Source organism: Mesoplodon mirus, assembly GCF_964341445.2.
Source record: "Mesoplodon mirus genome assembly, chromosome: 6".
NCBI classification, from domain to species: domain Eukaryota; kingdom Metazoa; phylum Chordata; class Mammalia; order Artiodactyla; family Ziphiidae; genus Mesoplodon; species Mesoplodon mirus.
Window position 1 is genome coordinate 140,837,848 of NC_138982.1, and position 21,148 is coordinate 140,858,995.

The window sequence follows — 21,148 nt, forward strand, 5'->3', positions numbered from 1 at the left end:
AATGGGAAATGTGCACGTTTCTAGCCAGGGACTCAAGTATTGAATATTTCCTGCTAAAAATGGAAATGGGAGGTATGGGTGATGGTTTTGATCATAGTTAGAAGTCAGATAAACTGGAGTTTCAACCCTGAATTTCCCATTTATATGTCTTATGACTTGGCAAGTTATTTACCCTGAGGGTCAACTCCCTCATATTTAAAGTGGGGACAATAATGCCTTGGAGAATTATCATGAGGATTAGTCCAGGGAAGCTCAGTCAAGGCTGATTACTACTAAGGCACCGCCCAACTCTAGGGGGTGCCACTCACACGGAGGCTGTAGGAGTGGGGCTTCTCGGAGCAGGGGGACTCCGTGACCCATAAAAGGGCCCATTTTGCATCTTTATCATCTCAGCGTCAGCATGACAGAAAGATCAGAAATAAGAATGATCAGAAATCATAAGTCCACAAGGAGGTCCAAGAATGGGGCCAGAATGAATCCCTTATGACCCCAAGCCCTGCGGCCACTCGGTGGCACCAGCACTACTCCAGTCCTGCCAGGGCACGTTTGGGGTTAAAGCCTCCGGACCCGGGGAAGAAACCACAGAAAGACTCTCCTCCTGAGCTCCCGGGACACACAGAGCACGGGGCGCCAGGCCTCGGAGTTCCCGGCCCAGAGCGGCCCTGGAACAGCCGGCGAGGGACAGCCGAGTGACATCAGGCGCCGAGCGAAGTCCCGCCTGAAAGGTTCGGCTCCGCCCCCTGCTCTTCTCCTCCCCCCTCCCCCCCGCTGCCCTTCCCACCCCTCCTCTCTCTCCTCCCCTCCCCTCCACCCGCCCTCTGCAGTCTCGCCTCCCCTCCTCCCCTCCCGTCCCTCCTTTCCCCTCCCCCTCAGCCCCTCCTCCCCTCCTCGCTGCCGTCTCCCCTCCCTCTTCCCACCTCCCTCCTCCCCTCGCTCGTGAAGAGCGCGCGGCGGAGGGGAGCAGCCACTTACTTCCTCCAGCGGCTGCGCGGAGTGCGGTGTAGCCCCAGCCCCGAGCGCCCGGAGCCCGCCCGCCAGCAGCCCGTCGCCCGCCGCCCGCCGCCCATCCCGGCCTCCCGGACATCTCCCCCGCGCGCCCGCGCCCGCGCCCTAGCCGGCGCGCACCGAGGAGCCCGGGCCCCGAACCGCCGGCGGCCCTGCCCGAAGAGGCGCGGTAAGAGCGGGATCGGGCCGGGCGGGCGGCCGGGGTCCAGCGGGGAGCGTCCTCCGGCGCCGGATCCTCTACCGGGGGACCCAGGAACCGGGCGGGGGACGTAGGTGGCGCCGAGGTCCGGATCCCGGGGCGCAGCCGGGGTCCAGGCTGGGTGGCGGCTATCCGTAGCATTCGGAGGTCGCGCGTCTGGGATCCGGTCCTCTCGGGGCTCGTGTTCCTGGGGCCGAGTGGCTTTCGGTGCGGCGGGCCGAGCTCGGAGTGGGCCCGGCGGTGACGGGCGGAGCAGGCTGCGAACTTGGGCCGCGGCCCCGGGGTCGCCGAGGTGGCAGGGGCGGGCGGGGCGCGCCGGCTTGTTTCACTTGCTTTTGTTTTAAAAGGAAACGCGGGCGTGGTAGGGGGGCTCCTGCCAGTGGGCGCCCGGCGGACCTGATTTCGCGAAGGGGTGGGGGACGATGGAGAGGGTGTCCGAGAGGCCCCTGCGCGCCCGGGTTTGCGGGTGACTTACGGGGAGGACGCCGGGCCCGGGAAGATCTGGGGTGCCGGGCGCCTGAAACACCTGGGAGGCTGCGGCTTCCCGAAAACGCGCCTATCCCAGTCCCCCCGGTCACCTCCGCGGCCAGGTCCCGGGCCCGGCCGTGGCAGCGGGCGAGGGGGTGGTGCCGGGAGGGTCCTGCGGCTCCAGTGGGACCCCCGCGGGCGCCCCAGGACCTCTGGATCCGGGCCCCTCTGTCCTGCGAGGCGAACATGGGGAGCCTGTCGGAAATGGAGATGTGGGTGCACAAGGCTGACTTTATTTTCCCGTTCTTAGAGCATTTTGGATGAAGGGGTAACAGCGTTTGAGCGTGTATGGCTTTTTTTTTTTTTAAGCACATGAGACTTTTATATTGGCCTGTATTCAATTTTAGGGTATCCGAAAATAGTAGTTGACCTGCTACTACTGATTTAGAAAGTAAAGAAGTGAGCAGTTCCCTTTGGAGATAGGGGTAATTTATTTTAATTTACCCGTAAGAGATTATGTTTGTTCCGTACAGTGGTAGCGGCTGTGCACTGTCTGCTTGCCCACATCACCACCAATCAGAGAGATAAGTCTCTAAGTTAAGGTTTATTAAAATTCTGAATAATATCACGGTACAGTAAACGCTAGCTCTCTGAGTCCTGCAGGGAAATAATCAAACACTCATTTCTGGGATTAGTCATTCTTCTCTCTAGATTGATAACTTTCAAAGGAAAAAGCAAACCAATCTTCAAAAGTGCGTTTCAGGTTTGTTTTTGTTTTTCTTTATTCTTGCTTTTTTAAAATTTACCTAAACGCAAACCTGTGCTCTAATCTCACATAAGCGATCACTTGTTCCTATAAGGGTTCTGTTGTCCGGCACGTTCTGCTTGTTTTAAAATTTAACCATTCTCAGCCCTTCCATTTCTGCCATTTTCCCTTTTTTCTGTTGTTCAAAAGCATCGATCAATAGGGCAACACCAAAAAGATCTAAATGTGAAATTGACTTAGGTGGGGAAACTTGGCCTGTCTGCCACCTTCACAAGCTGTGTTGAGTAAAATAAGGGAACTTAAATTTGATTAGTTATGTGTTTGTCAGAAACCATTGGTAGAGCATTTTGATTCTACCTGGTTTTTACAAAACAAATTAAAAGCCGGACAACAGAAGAATTCTATTCCGTAGCTAGTCATTACAGCTCTTTATGTGGGAGTGGTAGACTGCCTTTCCTCCTGGTATTTGTACACAAAAATCAGGCGAGGCTTCTCCATCGCCTTCCACATCTATTCTCTTTCCATCTCCGTGAAGCTGAAGAATGTGGGTGGAATAGTGCCTGCAAACCAGGCGAAGAAGATGGGTAACTGACAACACCCAAGGTGTGCTTTCATTTTGGTCTCCTGTTTGAGGCTTGCTGATGTAATCAGCCGGTGACAGGACTTAGTTCATCCAGGTCAGTGGCATAAAGCTCTACCTTAAGGAGCATTTCACATCATGCAGCGTCTCGAGCAGGGGCCTAGCCTAACGATATCTGTGTGCCATCTCTGCTCTTTATTGGTGGGCTGGGAGGAGGGCGCACGCCTCATCATTCGGGTGATCCTGGCTCCTGGGGGAGCTCAGGAGGTAGGGCCATACTCCCCGGGGCTTTGGTCTGCCCTGTGCCCCTTAGATGCCCCCTCAGTAGCTGTGTGATCCTGGGCAAGATCCCAAGGTCTCTGTTGCCTCGCTGTAAGATGGTATAACATCTGCCTCTCGGGGTTGTCAGACAGTTGAGTGAGGTAGGAAGGTGTGGTGCCCCAGCTCAGGCTTAGCTTAGCTCTTAGCAAGGTGGAATCTACCAGGGCAGTGATCATCAGTAGTGAGTATTGATTCTTGAGTGCAGGTGGATGACAGGATCCACCAAGTGGAGATTCTGAGCAAACGCGGTCACTTTTGATCCAGGACAACTCTCCTCCAAACCCCTACTCCCACCCCTCCACTCCCAACTGTGATTTACTGTCAAAGCTTTTGAGCCTCCACTGGCCCCCAAAATAAGTACCCGCACTCTGAGGGTTTTTACAGGCCTGTCCAGTGCCTCTGGTCTCCCTGGTGGCTCAGACTCGCCTCCCATACTGCCTTTCTAGCCAAGGGGGTGTGTGTCTGTGTGCTGAGCTGTTGGGAGGTCTGTTTAGCCATAACGTTGACTATGAAGAGAAAACAAGAAAGTACAAACTCGAATTAAGTAGTTACAGGAAAAGAAGCTGTTTGCCTCTGCCAGTGAGTCTATCCATTGCGCAATGTTTTAATTACTCAGGGTTCTTGGTTGTAACAGGTAGGAGCCCTCGGTGGAGACCGCAGGGCGGGCAGTTAGAGGTACCCCGTAAAGCTTCCTCCTAGACCCCTGGTTCAAGGCCATGAAGCGGGGAGGGTGGGTTACTGTCATAGGGGATTCCCAGGTTATTTGAAAATCAGCTTTAGTTGCTCTGTTTTTTTAGTCAAACACTAAGGCAGGATTATCTAAGTACCTTTCTCACTTATTAATGTTTAACTGACCCCACCAAACAATTACATGTTAGGGCCCCAAATAAGTTTTCAGTTGATTACAGCAATCACAGGTCACACATGGAACTGTCCAAATGCCAGTCACACAGGCAACTCTAAGTTTTTTAATAGCCACAGTAAATGTGGTGAAATTAATTTCAGCGTGTTTCACTTAACTTCGCACATTCAAAATATTACATAAACATGCAGTAAATACAAAATTAGTACTGAGATACTTTACTTTTCGCTACGAAACCTTTGAAATTGAGAGTGTGTTTTGCATGCTTAGCACATCGGAGTTCACCCTAGCCCAGGGCCAAGCGCTCAGGAGCCCCACGTGGCTGGTGGCCGCCACGTTGGTCAGTGCAGGTCCAGGATAAGCCCAGACCATCCAAGCAAGTAAGGCAGATCCGTGATCAGAATTACTTCCTCTTGAAGAAATGCACAGCTGAGCAACACGCAAAGCAGGTGTATTCTGAGCTTGTGTATTCAATGCAGGAGGATCTAGACAACGAAAGAGGGTTTGGGCTCTAGCCCTGGTTCTCCCTTTTATCTGCTTCCTGAGCCTGTGCTTCCTCACAGCTTGGAGAGGGAAGGGGGCCTCTGAGGCGGTCTTCCAGCAGGCTTTCCTAGATCTGGATCTGTCTGGGAGCTGCGGTGGCAGGTCATCCCTGCGCTTGCCCTGGAGCTCCCAGGTTGAGCTGACTGTCCCCCTTGCATAGGGGAGATAGCCCTCGCCCTGCCCGGGGGAAGCAGATCCTCCCACTCCTGTCCTGGAAGGACCCGGGCCCCCAGCCCAGCTCACCCAGCCAGCCAGAAGGCAACTTTATCTGTATGCCTCAAATCTAAATCGAATTCAGCAGAGAACCAGCATGATTATTTAATTACTTAAGTAGCATCCCATTTGTGAGAAGAATTCCTGGCATTCAGTATTTTTTTTCAGTAGTGATAGCATCTAAGATTTTTTTCTTTTTTATTGTGGCAAAATAAAATTTACCATTTTCACCATTTTTTTTTACATCTTTATTGGAGTATAACTGCTTTACAATGGTGTGTTAGTTTCTGCTGTATAACAAAGTGAATCAGTTATACATATACATCTGTTCCCATATCCCTTCCCTCTTGCGTCTCCCTTCCTCCCTCCCACCCTCCCTATCCCACCCCTCCAGGTGGTCACAAAGCACCGGGCTGATAGTTGATCTCCCTGTGCTATGCGGCTGCTTCCCACTAGCTCTCTATTTTACGTTTGGTATGACCTGTTAGGGCTGGAGAACTTGGACCAACTCAGCCAGAATTAGGTGTGGATGTGGACTTGATTTGTTGCCTCTTTGAGTTTCTTCATTTCTTTTCCTTTTTCTTTTTTTTTTTTAAGATGAATGATTTTGGAATCAAGAACATGGACCAGGTGGCCCCTGTGTCCAGCAGTTACAGAGGGACACTCAAGGTGAGTGAACAAGTTTTAATTAAAACTTAAAAAAAAAAATTGGAAAACTCAATCTCTAGGAGAAAAAACAGTGGATTGGGTCCCAGAAGACCGGTTCTAGCCCTAGCTTTTTAATTAACTGGCTGTGTGACTCTGGACTGTTTGCTTAATCTCTCTGGGCCTCCGTTTTCTAGTCTGCAAAATGGATGTCCTGGTGCTTGTTCGATTTGTCCTCCAAGATATGAAACCATTTAATTTGTAGACGGTGAGGCCTTTGTAGTTTCTTTCGGAGGCTCCTACCAGGTGAAAAATCCTATGAATTCTCCAGAGAACAGAGCTGGAGGAGCTGTCTGTTCTGTCCCCCCAGGAGTTTTCTTGGGTGACAGAAAAGTTGTTTAAGAACTGAAATGAAAGAGCTTAGAAGAGGCAGGCGGGCCCAACTGCTGCTGCTGCTCCCATCAGAAGGGTCAGTGCCCACCGGGATGCAGGCAGTCTGCATCCATTGTGTCCTTCCAGGCACAACTGTGCCTGTTTATGTAAAGCAAAGAACAGATTAAAGATGAAAGAGCCTTCTCAGCTGCATAATAAACATTCCGTGTAGTTTCTGTCTCAATCCCTTTGGGGAACATTCTTTAGCAGCACAAACTGATAATTTCCCATTTGCCTTCTACAAATGTGACAGCGAGATTTGATTGGGGTTTTTTTTAGTGTTGAGTAGTAAACATGTCTCAGAAACAGCGATTTTAAATTGGCCTCCTCCTAGCTTGGTGTTTTGTATGATAATGTGTCTCTGGCATGTTACGTTTTTCTCAGTAGATCAGCGTGAGGTTGTCTGTCTGATAGAACCCCAAGAGGCAAAAATTGGCACAGACCTTTCTAGAGTGTCATGAAATTTATCAGACGTCAAGTCAGCAAGGTTTTCTTTTTTCTGTTCATTTTGGTCAGATGTTTTCAGTGTTGGCATGGCAGAAACCATACAAGAAATTATGGTATTAAGTTTGAAATGACCCCTCTAGAGAGAAGACTTCTCCTATAAACTAGAAGAGTTTGACAATGCCTGTGCGATCTCTGGGCTTGGAGAAGAAACTGTCATTGCTGAAATTTGATGTGTTGAAATACACAGCAGGAATTTGTCTTGTCTTTTGGCTTCCTGGTTTTAAAAAAAAGAACAGTCAGGAGTACAGTCAGGAAAGGGCAGGCATTTCTTAGTCACTGGGCAATGCTAGTGGGAATTTAAAAAATCTATTGGCTATTTCACCAAAATTGGCGCTGCTCTAAGGTAGTTCATAAGCCGAGATGAGTATTTCACACTCTCAGGATTGGTCTTTCCCCCGTGGGCTTTGGGCAATTGGTCATCCTTGCTTTGGGTTTTGGGGAGCTGGACTCCAACATCATTGGGACATCACTGGGTTGAGCTCCTACTTCTTATGTAATGCGTCATTCATTGTTCTGCATTTCTAAAAAGAAAGCACACAAACTGATTTGTAAATGTGTTACACATTTTTTAATTGATGACTCAACAGATGGGTCATTGCATTGCACATGTGACATGGGATTTCCAGCTTATGTTGGAAAAATATAACCTTTCTTCACGTTTTTCTTCAACAAGTTAGGCAATGATGAATCAAGCCTTTATCTGTTAACATGTGTTACTCATAAATGAGTCTTTTTTCCTTTTTTTGACCGCGCCATGCAGCATGAGGGGGTCTTAGTTCTCAACTGGGGATCGAACCCGTGCCCCCTGCAGTGGAAGTGCCGTCTTAACCACTGGACCGCCAGGGAAGTCCCAATGCGTCTTACATTAAAGGCTATTCCATTTGTAAATGTTAGATGAGATTATTAGAAATCCTCACAGCTCCAGGCGTATCTTTCTCTGTGTATTTCTCCCCCTTTCCCCTAAATTATAGGTAGTTTAACTTTAAACCTATTTCTTTTAGAAATCTTTCCCCTTAATAGATGATGGGGGAGGGGTGTCCTTTTCAATACACTAAACTTTTACAAAATTAAGTCTTAAGGAATGTTCTCATATGTATTATTATTTTCTGAACCGTTGGAATAGATGGGGAAAGACATGTAGTTTCATTTGCAGTGTTTCATGGTAAACATTTCAGAATAAATGCTTCAGCAGAAAAAGTAATGTATTTTGTTGTTTGATTTTTCATTTTCATTTAATCACTCACCTTTCATTTTAACTGCAGTGAACCAAGTCGTTTTTCTTATACACACAGCCTAAGCATCTCTCCCAAGTAGCTTAGAAGGCCCAGGTGTTTCGGGTTTTTTTTTGCGGTACGGGAGCCTGTCACTGTCGTGGCCTCTCCCGTTGCGGAGCTCCGGACGCGCAGGCTCAGCAGCCATGGCTCACGGGCCCAGCCGCTCCGCGGCATGTGGGATCTTCCCGGACCGGGGCACGAACCCGTGTCCCCTGCATCGGCAGGTGGACTCTCAACTACTGCGCCACCAGGGAAGCCCGCCCAGGTGTTTGGATCGCAGTGGTCTCTGAGTCCCTCCAGGCACTGTTCTAAGATTCTCTTGGTTTTAGGTTTGTTTACTTAATTTATTCATTTAAATTGGTTAGGCCATTAAAAATAAGTTCCCAGTCATTCTGGTTCTGTGGTTGATGAGAGGCAGACCTTGTTGTGTTGTACTTCGCTTTACTGCGCTTTTTACAAATTGAAGGTTTGTGCCAACCCTGCATCATAAGTTTATCGGCACCATTCTTCCAACAGCGTTTGCTCTCTTCGTGTCTCTGTGTCACATTTTGGTAATCCTCGAAATATTTCAAACCCTCCACCAAGTGAAATGATTACAGCTCTCTGAAGGCTTAGATGATGGTTCGCATTTTTTAGCAATAAAGTAGTTTTTAATTAAGGTATGCATAGCTTTTAGACATAATGCTATTGCACAATTAATAATGTAAACGTAACTTTTACATGTATTGGGAAACCAAAAGAATTGTGTGACTTGCTTTACTGCAGTATTCACTTTATTTTGATGGTCTGGAACCACACCTGCAATATCTCCAAGGTATGCCTGTAAGTGATCCAGAGTGAAATAGAATCCTTCTGGTCACTTTGACCCTGTCAGAAGTCCACTCAGAGTACTGACTGGTTGATTCCATGCGTGGCTTTATGACTGGCAGCTTAATCAGGGTGTATCAGTGAGGCTGCCCATGGACCACTTTGAAAACAGGTCATTAAATAAGTTTAAATGTCACGTTTCAGTTTTCTTTCCCTCTGCCTTTGCAGCGCCAGCCTGCCTTTGACACCTTTGATGGCTCCCTGCTCGCTGTTTTCCCCTCCCTAAATGAAGAGCAAACACTCCAGGAAGTGCCAACAGGCTTGGATTCAATTTCTCATGGTAATTTGTTACTCAGACTTGACAAATTGAGCGTGATGTCCCTAAGTAGTTCAGTTCATAGATTATAATTCATAAGTGACGAATGTTGGTATCTTGAATCTTTGTATGAAAAGTCCGGTAGAGGCTCAGATCTGAGAGAAGACAGTTTTCCTTTTTTATGCGCTTGGTGACTTTGAAGTCCTCACTTGCCAGACACACCCCAGGGAGGGTGGGTGCCCTGCTGGGAGCAAACCACAGGGTCGTTCCCCGCGCCCCCCCACCCACCACCCCGCCAGCTTCTCCTTAGGATATTTCAACACTGCAGCCAGCCCGGGCCCCATCTCCCAGTCCCCTCTGCGAAGCAGACCAGTAGACGTTAAAATGCACCCCAACTTTTCATCCCGGGTTTGCATCCTTAGCTGGATCTTCCTCCCCTACCTTGAGTTTTGGGGCAACAAATTATTCCTGCTCATCTTTACCCATTTGCGTTTGTTTCCGTAGTTCTTAACGTCATTGTTTATTCTTTTTAAGGGAATAGCACGTCAAGTAATGCCTCTGAGATTACCGTGATAGAGTTATTAGTTGGAAACATTCCAGAAATTACTTTGTCATGTGAAGTAGGTGCTAGAAAATACAGCCCAGAAAGTTAATTAAAACACACATGCTTGCATAAGCGTGCCATCATGTGACGGTCATTTATCATTCTTGAAATTGCTGAGGGAATCCAGAGAAGGCTGTGTTTCAATACAAATTGATGTCACGGGTGCTAAGTGTTGTGTGTTCCTGTTACATCTGATGTTCCTTTGCTGCCGCTTAGTTTAATGGAAGTTGCTTCCAAATTAGCCATGTACAACCCCTTAAGGCTTTTGGCCAAAAGCCTTGCAACTCCTTTCATTGTCGAAAATGTAGGAATAGTCTTAAATAGAACCGTTATCTAGGCATCACTGCTCTATGAAGTTTGGCAAAAAATCAAACTCGAGTTTTATTTTAGATTTTTTTAAATAAGTGTAGTTATGGGATGTATAATATTTTCTCCACTGCAGTCAAAAAAAACAGCTTCTGTTAATCTTTACACTCATCTAAGGAATGATGCGGAAGGTTTGAGATCAGAGTTGTTCTTCCCTAGAAGCTAAGACTCCCTCCCCTCAATTCTCCCTGTGTTGCTGCCAGCTTGAACTCATAACATCCCCCCGTGGGGTTTCTTTTCCAGACTCGACCAACTGTGAGTTGCCTCTGTTGACCCCGTGCAGCAAGGCTGTGATGAGTCAAGCCTTAAAAGCTACCTTCAGTGGCTTCAAAAAGGAGCAGCGCCGCCTTGGCATCCCGAAGAGTAAGCGCTCCTTCCTGGAGCTTTCTGCGCCTGCGCTGTACTAGACAGAGCCATCAGGCTGCCATAGCTTGAGATGACTTAATTTCAAGCACTTGTTTAGGGCGTATTGAAAAGAGGGACAGAGCTGTCATTAAGCTGAGCCAGTTTTTATTTCAAAATCCAACCAACTGAACACTTCAGCCAGCACTGCTTTTAGTGCCTCAACATCTTCCTGGGTGTCTCGTTCATTTCCTCGGACTCTGGTGCCCGTCTGGGCTCTGCGGGTAAATCAGGAGTGCTTCTGGCCTTACTGCCTCCTTTTCTTCCCTCCCCGGTAGATCCCTGGCTGTGGACTGAGCAACAGGTGTGCCAGTGGCTTCTCTGGGCCACCAACGAGTTCAGTCTGGTGGACGTCAACCTCCAGAGGTTCGGCATGACCGGCCAGGTGTTGTGTAACCTTGGCAAGGAGCGCTTTCTGGAGCTGGCGCCTGACTTTGTGGGTGACATTCTCTGGGAACACCTAGAGCAGATGATCAAAGGTACTAATGAGCGACTGGGCTCCCCAGGCGGGGCGAGCATAGCCGGGAAGAGTGATGGGGTGGGGGGCATCTACGGTTGGCATTTCAGTGATGTGGGGCAGCTTGCCTGAAAATGCCATTGGCGTGAGTCAGCTATGTGGCGGTGATTTATGGATTTTGACTCCACTTAAGTACGTGAGTGGGGAGCATTGGCCACAAGGCAGGAGCCCTAGTCACCAAGGTGTTCAGTGTCGCCAGACGTCATGAGTTGGAGTTGGAGGCATACGTGTGGCTCAGGTGAAGAGACAGCAAAGAAGGCCCGTGTTCAGACCTCACGTCACAGAGCCTTAGGAAATAAGTCAGCCTCGGCGAAAGTGAGCCTCTGTTCAGATAAACTGGGAATTTTATAGTAACATTTCCTAAGACCAAATGGAATCCAACAGAGAATTTTTTTGTTGTATGTTTATAAACCAATGTAGAAGTAATTGATACATACCTACACACTGACATATTATACAGGAACTGGCCTTTGAGCAAAAAGAGCTCTTATATAGAAAGTCTTGATTTAGACCTAAAAAGAGCATTGACACCAATGTTAAAAATATATTGAGTTACAAAAGAGAAACGGTATAGTGAGGGAATCCTTCAAGTTTAAAAATATAAGAAAATAAGCCCCTTAGAAGAGTTTAGGGAAGTACTCCTCATTTAATTGATTTTAAACTCTGAGTTTCAATGTCTGTTACAGACTCAGAATCTTTAAAAGATCTCAGGGTCGCCTGCCAGCTCTTCTTAGTTATGGCTTCTGACGGCCAGGGAAACTTAAAGACCCTCAAATTTTCCCTGAACTTGCACACGTCTGGTCTGACAAGTTTCTGGTGAATCTATTTGCTGGCAAGTTAGACCTGTTTTGCCATTTCTCGCTCTGTGAGTCTGTGTGGGTCTGGATTTGTGGGTGTGCATGTGGTTGTGTGTTTGTAGGATGTAAGCACGTACAGGGAATGCTAACCTTTTCCTTTTAAGTTCCTGGGCGTGTGTGTCCCTGTTCGGATGCCCATAGCACTGCTTTGACCTCTCTTTCTATAACAGCGCTCACCACCCCTGGACACACCTCAGGGTTTGAGGCGATGGGTCAGAAGCTTCACCAGGGCAGGAACTGTGTCCATGTTACTAATCTGCTGTATTCCAGCCCCTGGTACAGTGGGGTACTTCGTAAGCATTTAACCCTTTGTCGACTGCATAGATGAATTCAATACACCATCTAGATCTCTCAAGTTGTATACTAGAAAATTTAACTTTGCCAGTAACAGCACTGAGGAGTTTAGAAGACTTATTCTAGTTATTAGAAAAATACATTTCTGTCTCTAGTGCTTTTAAACGACATGATGACATGGAACACCATCAGATTAAGTGGGAAGTGCTAAAATGCATTTTGTTATACTGAAATAACCATGGAACAGTAATTCAGAAAGGAACTTTTTTTCTTCTGTAGTTTAAACCTCTCAATTTGTAATCTTATGTCTCCTCTGTCTGTTTTTCAGAAAACCAAGAAAAGACAGAAGATCAGTATGAAGAAAATTCACACCTCAACTCAGTTCCTCATTGGATTAATAGCAATTCATTAGGTCAGTGCAATTAATTCTGCCCTTAAGAGCTTCTAAGTCTTCCTGTTAGATTCACGGAAGTTTCGAAGGCAGAACCTGCACTGTCCCATACGGTGATCACACACATTCACAAGTGCGGCTGGTCCACATTGAGATGTGTAGTGAGAATATAACACACACCCGCCCGATCCGAAAGTCTTAGTATTGAACAGAGAATGTCAGTATCTCCTTAATAATTTTTAAAATTCTGATTACATATTGAAATGATAATGGCTCTCTTAGGTCAAGTAAAATATTCAAATTCATTTCGCCAGTGTCTTTTTAGTTTTTCAGTGTGGCTACTAGAAAATTTAACGTCACATCAGTGACTTATGTCATCTTTGCTTTGGCCAGGGCTATAAATTGGCAATTTATAACTCGAGGGGCAAAATGGAGTGAGCCAATTGCTGTGGTCAGATTAGTGTAACAGACAAAGGTGGCAGGTCCAGGAAGTGTGTGGACAGCAATACTAAATTTGCTCTGAACTTTGGGGTTTAAATAGGTGTCATGGAATTCTGTCCCCCACCCCAGTGGTTGACACTGACGAGTATAGGTTTTGGTGGTCCCCCAGCCAGCGTGGGCAGGGCAACTGGAGATACTCCCTTATGGGTCACTGGCTGGACGGCAAATCACTTCGTCTGTCTGAGCCTTAGTTTCCTCAGAAGCTGAAAGATCCAGTGACCCTGTTGTCCCAAGGCTCACATGTAACCACTTGAAAAACAAGAGATGTAGAAATATTCACATGAGACATTGCATCCAGGGTCCAGGGGCTGCAGGCATTTTGGAAAAGGGCTCATTGACTGAGAAGACGAACAGTTAGAGAAGGCAAGGACACAGTAGAAAACCTGCCCACCCAAGCTCACACGTCCGCTGGGGTTTTGGGGAGGGAGGGCTGGAGCGGGCAGACCTGCTCGCGCTCCGTTTTGAGGTGTGGGGGGTCTCTGGTCATCACGTTGATGTCGCCGGACGGCTCTGCCCTCTGTGGTCCTGTTGCAGGTTTTGGCGTGGAGCAAGCGCTGTATGGCATGCAGACGCAGAACTACCCCAAAGGCGGCCTCCTGGATGGCCTGTGTCCAGCATCCTCCGCGCCCAGCACGCTCGGTCCCGAGCGGGACTTCCAGATGTTTCCCAAGGCCCGACTCAGCACCGTCAGCGTCAACTACTGCTCCATCAGCCAGGACTTCCCGGCCGGCACCTTGAATCTGCTCTCCAGCAGTTCTGGTAAGATCCAGGCTTCCGAGTGCCCTTCTCAGCAGGGTTGTTGGGTTGATTCCCAGAGCCACGGTGACATGAGCTCAGACATCCGGAGTTCAGCCAGTGAAGGAGGAGGTCAAGGACTGGTCCGTCAGGTCACGGTCCCAACAGTGGTGCTCGGCGAGCTTACTCCTAACGTATCTCAGGTCCCGGGCACTGGGGGTGCCGGGTAAATGACACAGTCCTTGCTCCTGTGGCCACAGTCGTCCACGCAGTGGGCTATTGGGGGAGGCAGTGTAGGAAGGTGACAGATGTCTTTGTACGGGGATGCATATGTACTGTGCATGAAGCTCAGGTTGGATTTTTCTACATACACCCCTGTGTGACAGCCACCCAGATTGACATGGAGAGGGTGCCAGCACCCCACAAGGCTCCATCACGCCCCCTCCCAGTTAACAGCATCCCCACCCCAAGAGGATCTCATTGTCCTGACTTTTATCACCATAGTTTTGCCAGTTCTTGAACTTGATGCAGGTTGTGTTTTCTTCTGTGTTTGTCTTTTGCTCACATTGTGCGTGCCCGAGGTCCATCCACGTTGTTGCCCTTTTCCTTGCTGTGTAGCCCTCTGCTCGGAGCTACATCCTGCCGTTGATGGAAGATGCGATTGTGTAGCATATGTATCCTAAGGAATAAGCAGCTCTGTTTCAGGGCATCGTGACAAGTCTGGGTGATTCTGAACCAGCAGGGCGAACACTTAAAGCGGGTGACGGCAATGACGCCGCCTCCATGGAGGGTAGCACCGGACATTCCGTGGTCCTGGAGGGTCAGAGTCCGTTGTTGTCTCTGCCAGGGAAGCCCGGAGACCACGACTCCGCCGAGACAGGCGCCGACAGCTTTGAGAGCTCGGAGTCACTGCTGCAGTCCTGGAACAGCCAGTCGTCCCTGCTGGACGTGCAGCGGGTACCTTCCTTCGAGAGCTTCGAGGACGACTGCAGCCAGTCCCTGGGCCTCAGCAAGCCGACCATGTCCTTCAAGGACTACATCCAGGAGAGGAGCGACCCGGTGGAGCAAGGCAAACCAGTTATACCTGCGGCCGTGCTGGCTGGCTTCACAGGTGGGCGCCACCCCGGGTCCCCGTCCCCTCCCCTGCACCCGCCCAGCCCTGCGCCCGCCCTGTTTATCAAGGGCGTTTCTCGCTGGACCACATTGTGTTGACACCCCACGTTTTATGCGTGGGGTGTAATCCTGAACCCAAGCGAGCTGTCTCCCTGAATTCAGAAAAGGCCAAACTTGTAGGGATGGCCATGGACACAGGGCTCTGCAGTGTGGAGGACAATCTTCAGGCTGCTCCCTCACCTGGGATGTGCCCGGCCAGTGCCTGGAGGAGTGGCAGCAGGGGACACGGGGCCTGTGGAGGCTTAAGCTCTGACTCAGCCACGCCAGGAATTTCAGAGAATGTAAACTGGCTGGGCGAGGGGCTGCAGAGCCAGCCTCCAATAACCCGGGGACTGTTTACCTTTTCTTGCTTCTCAAATCCATCTTATTTTGAAGGTTTGGGTAAGAGCTATTCTAGGCCGGGGACAAATATTAAAGCTGTTTTTAGAACCAGATATTTCCAGTACTTTAGCGAAAATATCAGAAAAATTTTTTCGTTGCTTCATGTGTCCTTAAATGTATCTTTTTTTCTTCATATTTTGAACATATGGAGCCATTGGGGATTTTAGAAAAAACCTACTTTAAAAAATCCAATAGGTTAAAATAAGAATATGTAGGCACCCATTTTTCTTCCATCATATAAAACAAATAGCCATGAAAAGTGTTAAAATACTCAGTGTGGAAACTGCTGTAATTTTCATACATGGGCATCAGGGCCTGATAAGGAAGTAAACAGCCATGGTGTTGGTGGTTTTCATTTTAATATTAGTTACCATTCATTGCCTGCCAGCTGCGTGTGGTTAATTAACTAGGCATATGGTCAGTAGACCCTAGGACAGCCTAGCATGGGTGGTATTAACCCATTTTACAGGTGGGGAAATGGGCTCAGAGGAAGATAGCTGTCTGTGGTCACAAAGGCCACACAGCCTTATCAACAATATAGCCACTGTGCCTTGCAGAACAGTGCATGGATAAACGTGCGATCCAGGGCAAGGCACCCAGCCGCTGAGCCCATCTTACCCTTCATCTTTAAAATATTGATACAGTGATACTTCACAAGGTGGCGGCAGTTCTAAGTATTAACCAAGAAAAGGTATATGAAGAGCGCTTTGCAAGCATATACCTCATCAAACAGAGGCGGTGAGGCCATGGCTACAACCCCAAATGCCCCAGTGACCACTGAGTAAAGCAAGTCTTGGGTTAAGCAATTTGCCCATTGTCATCTGGCAAGAAAGCAACGCATGGGATTCGGAGAATGACACGCCTCATCCTGTGTTGAAAGGCTCCTTCCACCGCCTGCATCCCTGTCCCACTGGGTGTTTCTAGAAATAAACCTTGAAAGTTATTACATAAGGAACAATTAAATAGGGGGAGGAATTTTTTTTTTTTTTTTTTTTTTTTTTTTTTGCGGTACGCGGGCCTCTCACTGTTGTGGCCTCTCCCGTTGCGGAGCACAGGCTCCGGACATGCAGGCTCAGCGGCCATGGCTCACGGGCCCAGCCGCTCCGCGGCATGTGGGATCTTCCCAGACCAGGGCACGAACCCATGTCCCCTGCACCGGCAGGCGGACTCTCAACCACTGCGCCACCAGGGAAGCCCTAGGGTGAGGAATTTTGATGCCAAGAGTTGGTGGCCCAGAATTTTTTTTTTTTCCAAAAAGACCAAACCCAGCAATCAAGGGCCCAGCGGCCTCTTTTTCAGGAGCAGGGGGCGTGGAGGAAGCCCTCCAGGATTGTCACCAGCACCCAGAGTCACACCTTCACCTTGGCACCCAGTCCAGAGCCAGGTCTCACATTCCTTGGTTCAGTAGGATGATTAAAGCCATGCTGTATTTTAAACTTAGAAAAACATAACCCGCCCCCTTTCCCCTCAGGAAGCGGACCTATCCAGTTGTGGCAGTTTCTTCTAGAATTGCTGTCCGACAAATCCTGCCAGTCTTTCATCAGCTGGACGGGGGACGGATGGGAGTTTAAGCTTGCTGACCCCGATGAGGTACGTCCAGAAGCTGGGAACTTGCCCTCTAGGCTCTCAAACCTGATTCCATCACTTGGGGTTCACACATCCAATTCTCTGGGTGCCGGAAAGGGGTCACCAGTATACAGATGAGAGCACTTCCACAGGAGGCGTGCCTGACGGTCGGGAAATGTGGAGTCTTGTTTCGCTGATGCACAGTTTATAGTGCCCCCTGTTTATGCACACGGCACCAGGCAGGCTTCACCACCCTGCTCCATCATCTAGTTAAAAGCTGAAAGCTGTCAACTGAGCCTCTCGCCTGATCATCTGAAGATGTTTTAGGAAGTTTGCCTTTTCCCTTGGAGGGACTGAGCCCGCTCCTCAGCTGAGGTTGGCAGAGCTGCTCCAGCCCCATCTGGAGGAGAAAGCCGAGGGCAGGTCCGATACCAGCCCCTCGAGGACAGTGTAAGGGGGGAGCCCTTGGTCTCCGGTACCAGTAGAGTGCGGTCTGTCACCTCCCCAGTGTCCTGGGGCCGCAGAAGCACTGAGGGATGCAGAATGTCCTGAGGTCCTGATCCCACTCAGCAGCTATGGACATGGGGGTCAGGATTCAAACCCAGGAGGTGGGTGGGACACAGCATTTCCCTTGTCTCAGGACCCCCCTGATTCTGATCCTTGGCTCCTGGGGGCTTTGCTGAGTGAGAGGCCTCCGCAGACGGAGCTTTGGGTGGGGTCACCTCGATCTCGCATCAGCACCTCCCTCCATCCCCCGAGAATCAGCCGGGGGATGCAGAGCCCTGGCACGTGCACAAAAGCAGATGACACCTCTGTGGTCCTTACGTAGTGGTCAAGTGAGCATGCATCCGAATCATTGTTGGGAAAGTGATGCACTTTTTCTTAGTTGCCAAATTGAATGGAACTCTTTTCCATCCGTCCCACAGGTGGCCCGCCGGTGGGGAAAGCGGAAAAACAAGCCCAAGATGAACTACGAGAAGCTGAGCCGGGGTTTACGCTATTATTACGACAAGAACATCATCCATAAGACGTCGGGGAAGCGCTACGTGTACCGCTTCGTGTGCGACCTCCAGAACTTGCTGGGCTTCACGCCCGAGGAGCTGCACGCCATCCTGGGTGTCCAGCTGGACACGGAGGACTGAAGCCGCCTGGGGCTGGAACTGGGGCCACGGGGACCCATCCAAGGACCCTGAAATGCAGGATCAATGCATCTGGGAATGTCTCCAAGAAGCAGTGGCCTTATTTCATCTGGTACCGTGGTTCTCTGCCGAAAGCAGCACAGTTTCTCGCTTCTAACTCCTGCTGCCAGGAACACGCAACTTAGGATGCTGTTACATTAGAATGGCCCAGAAAGAAGCTCCAGGCAGCCGTCCTGGCTCTGGGTGGGCTGCGTCGTGACAGGATCGTTCAGGCTGTTGGGTCTTCTCAAAGGAGCGAGCATGTTGTGGACACACACTTTTGGATTTTCTTTTGCCTTTTGCAACCAGGAAACGCCAATGCCAAAGAGGTCTCTGGTTCAGAGGGGAAGGAGAGTGCAAGGAAACAATCATGCCATTTCAGAAGTTAGTTTGTATATATGACTGTAACCTTATAATTGTTATCAAAATCCCCTAACAGACCTATTTAACAGAAATTGTATATTGTAATTTAAAATAATTATATAACTGTATGTGAAATAAGAATGCAGACGGCATTTTGCAATGTATTCCAGTTGTCAGGAGCACAGGTGGCATTTTGCAAACATTTAATCTGCCAGGGCAGATTAAGAGAAGTTGTAAAGTGTGTACTATTTACATTTAATATACCTACAGGAATAAGGTCTAAGAGGGTTAATTCCTGTTTTTTTTCGTTTTGTTTTGTCTGGGTTATCTATGGCAAGGACTTTGTACATTTGGGAATTTTTATAAGAAACTTAATGTTATTATCTGGGGGCCCATCTGGCCTCTCTGCTTCTCCTTTCATTGTAATGTAAAAGCTATAAAGCAGTATTTTTCTTGACAAAATGGCATATGTTTTCCATTTCTATGCATGCCTTTAAATGTTTATATACAAAACTTATTTTTTAGTTCAGCTGTTTTTCCCCCAACAACTAACCTCCGCTTGACCAGCCATTTCCTTCCCGTGCCCCAAATTATGCTGTTTGATTAAAATAAGAATACTATTTTTGGAAATATGCGACTCCTTTTCAGAGATCAGGAGGGATTTATGTAGCAGCTATTTTTACTGCAAAAGTAATTCACTGGAAAAAAATGTAATTTGTAAAGAAAGTTTTATTTTTACCTCAGCTCCACGTACAGTTGACGTACAGAGCTGAAGGTGCCGGGGGAGGGGAAGCTTTATTAAACCTCTTGAACGTGAGTAAAGCCTGATTTGCCCCATCTTGTTTACCTGTCGGGTCTTGGGCTTTCTGGATACCAAGCTGCTCCTTTCTGTTTAGTGTCCCCAGTTTTATTTTCTTGGACGCAGAATGCCCAGAGGCAAAAAGAGGGCCAACAAGATGGGAAAGAGACGGGATTGGGGTTGTTCCTGTGAAGAAAACATCTTGATCGTGATGGAGACTTTGGTAGTTGTTTCAAAGGAACCCCTGGTTCAGCCTCTGCCTCCTGCCTTTTGTAAATGATCAAGTCCAGTTGGTTTCAAAGTTTTACAGCCTTCACTAGCAGCATGAGGAGATACTAGGACCATTGGTAACATCTCTACAGAAGAATCACCCATGCGATGAGACCAGGGGCTTGGGTGGTAGGGCGAGCGGGGGAGAGCAGAGTTGGAAGGTGCACCACACAGTCTCAGAACCCACACCAGACTGTATTCCAGGATCACGACGCACAAGGTGTTTTTCTCAAGCAGGACCTGTTTATCTCTCAGACATCTGTTCATAACATCAACAGACATGGGACTGGGAACATCTTGCTGCCAAAAAGAAATCTTAGCTCATTGGCTCATTTTATATGGGGTTTGACCACATGAAATTGCCAATGTTTGTCTGTTTCATCTACGAAGTTGGCAGTTTTATGTGGTTCAACCCAATAGTTATGGAAAATCAAATCCAGGGTAAACCTTTGACGTGGTAATGAACAGGACTTGAGTATAAAAGTTGTGTAATTTGGCCTTTTCTTTCTCAAATAATAAAGTACTTTGTTTATATAAACTCCTCCTTGTAAAGGTCCCCATTCTTCATCCCCACCAACCCCCCGGCATGGTGGAGTCAGGATACTGTGCTCAGAACCGCCAGACACACACCTGCTCAGTCCCTCAGAATTACATCTCCCTTTAACTGATTTCACACACCCATCCCCTGGTAAATTGGGACCAAGCTGGAACCAACTGTGAACACTTCCTGAAGGAATTCCCCGAAAGTGTTCCTTAAAGCGAAAAATTTTCAAGACAAGATTAAAATAGAAAAATCCAGGGGTCTAGTCTTTGCCACGGGGTTGGCAGAGATACCAAGAGATTTTAGGATGTTTCTAATAAGAGCATTGGGGTTTGAAGTTCAAGGACTTTTGTAACTGAGGCCTTGACTCCCCTGGAGTTCTGATGTTGCCGAGATGGCTTATCATAGATGAGGTTGGTGGTCCCTAGGACACCTCTTCTCAAACTCATTCTTGGACCTCCTTTCTACTCTGCAAAATAAGTGAGGATTCTAAAAACTTAGGTGGATTGTATCAGTGTTGTGCTGAAGCCGGCTTGCCACGGGCTGGCCAGAGCTAAAGGTGAGGGCCTCTCCGCAACTTTGCATCAGCGAGGTATTAGTAGCTCAAACTTGTTTGGGACGAGAGTAAGTTACACCAGTGAAACCAGCAAACGCTACAAATCAGGGCTTCCCCCACCAACCCTTCTCAGGGAGCAGGTTATTAAACATTTACTAGCACACCACTGGTACTCAATGTTAACCATGTTAGAAATTAAAACAAGTTTAAAACTATGATTCATTTTTGAAATTACATCTATATTAATATTTTTATAAAAAATAACTTTTTCCCAAAAAGTGAGAACAGCACTATTTTACATGTTTTTAAATCTCCTTGATGTTTGGTTTAGTGGGAAAGAGCTGGATTCCTATATGGGCTTCTGCATCAGTCTGTTGTGATACATTCTGAAGAAAATCAGGCCTCACAGGGATCTGTAATTGGAACAGGCAGGTGTGTTTTATAGCGGTTTCACATAACTGGATATTGTTTTATACTACACCTAAACTGACAAATGGTAGTTTCTTAAAGATAAATTCCAGTTGACATATGAAACCATATCAATAAACTTGCCTATGGTTACAGTAAATTCCATTGGTCCATCTTGCACTTTGAATGGATCTTTTACCCATGTGTGGTTTTGTAACATGCATTAGTCATCAGAAAACACTGCTTCAACATGTTGACTCATTTCAACATATGATATCAAACGATCACATTAGTTACTCTCACCACCA

The 21,148-nt window shown here is 48.0% G+C and overlaps 1 protein-coding gene across 1 annotated transcript; it reads left to right on the plus strand.

The window, feature by feature from the left end:
* Positions 1–941: 941 nt before the first annotated feature.
* On the plus strand, positions 942–19,088 carry ETS2 (ETS proto-oncogene 2, transcription factor). The gene is made up of 10 exons (XM_082625623.1): positions 942–1,174; positions 5,555–5,626; positions 8,851–8,962; positions 10,152–10,271; positions 10,589–10,789; positions 12,307–12,390; positions 13,405–13,629; positions 14,453–14,716; positions 16,631–16,749; positions 17,652–19,088. Exons 2-10 carry the CDS (start codon positions 5,555–5,557, stop codon positions 17,865–17,867), a joined length of 1,413 nt encoding a protein of 470 aa, XP_082481749.1. The 5' UTR covers positions 942–1,174; the 3' UTR covers positions 17,868–19,088.
* Positions 19,089–21,148: the final 2,060 nt, after the last annotated feature.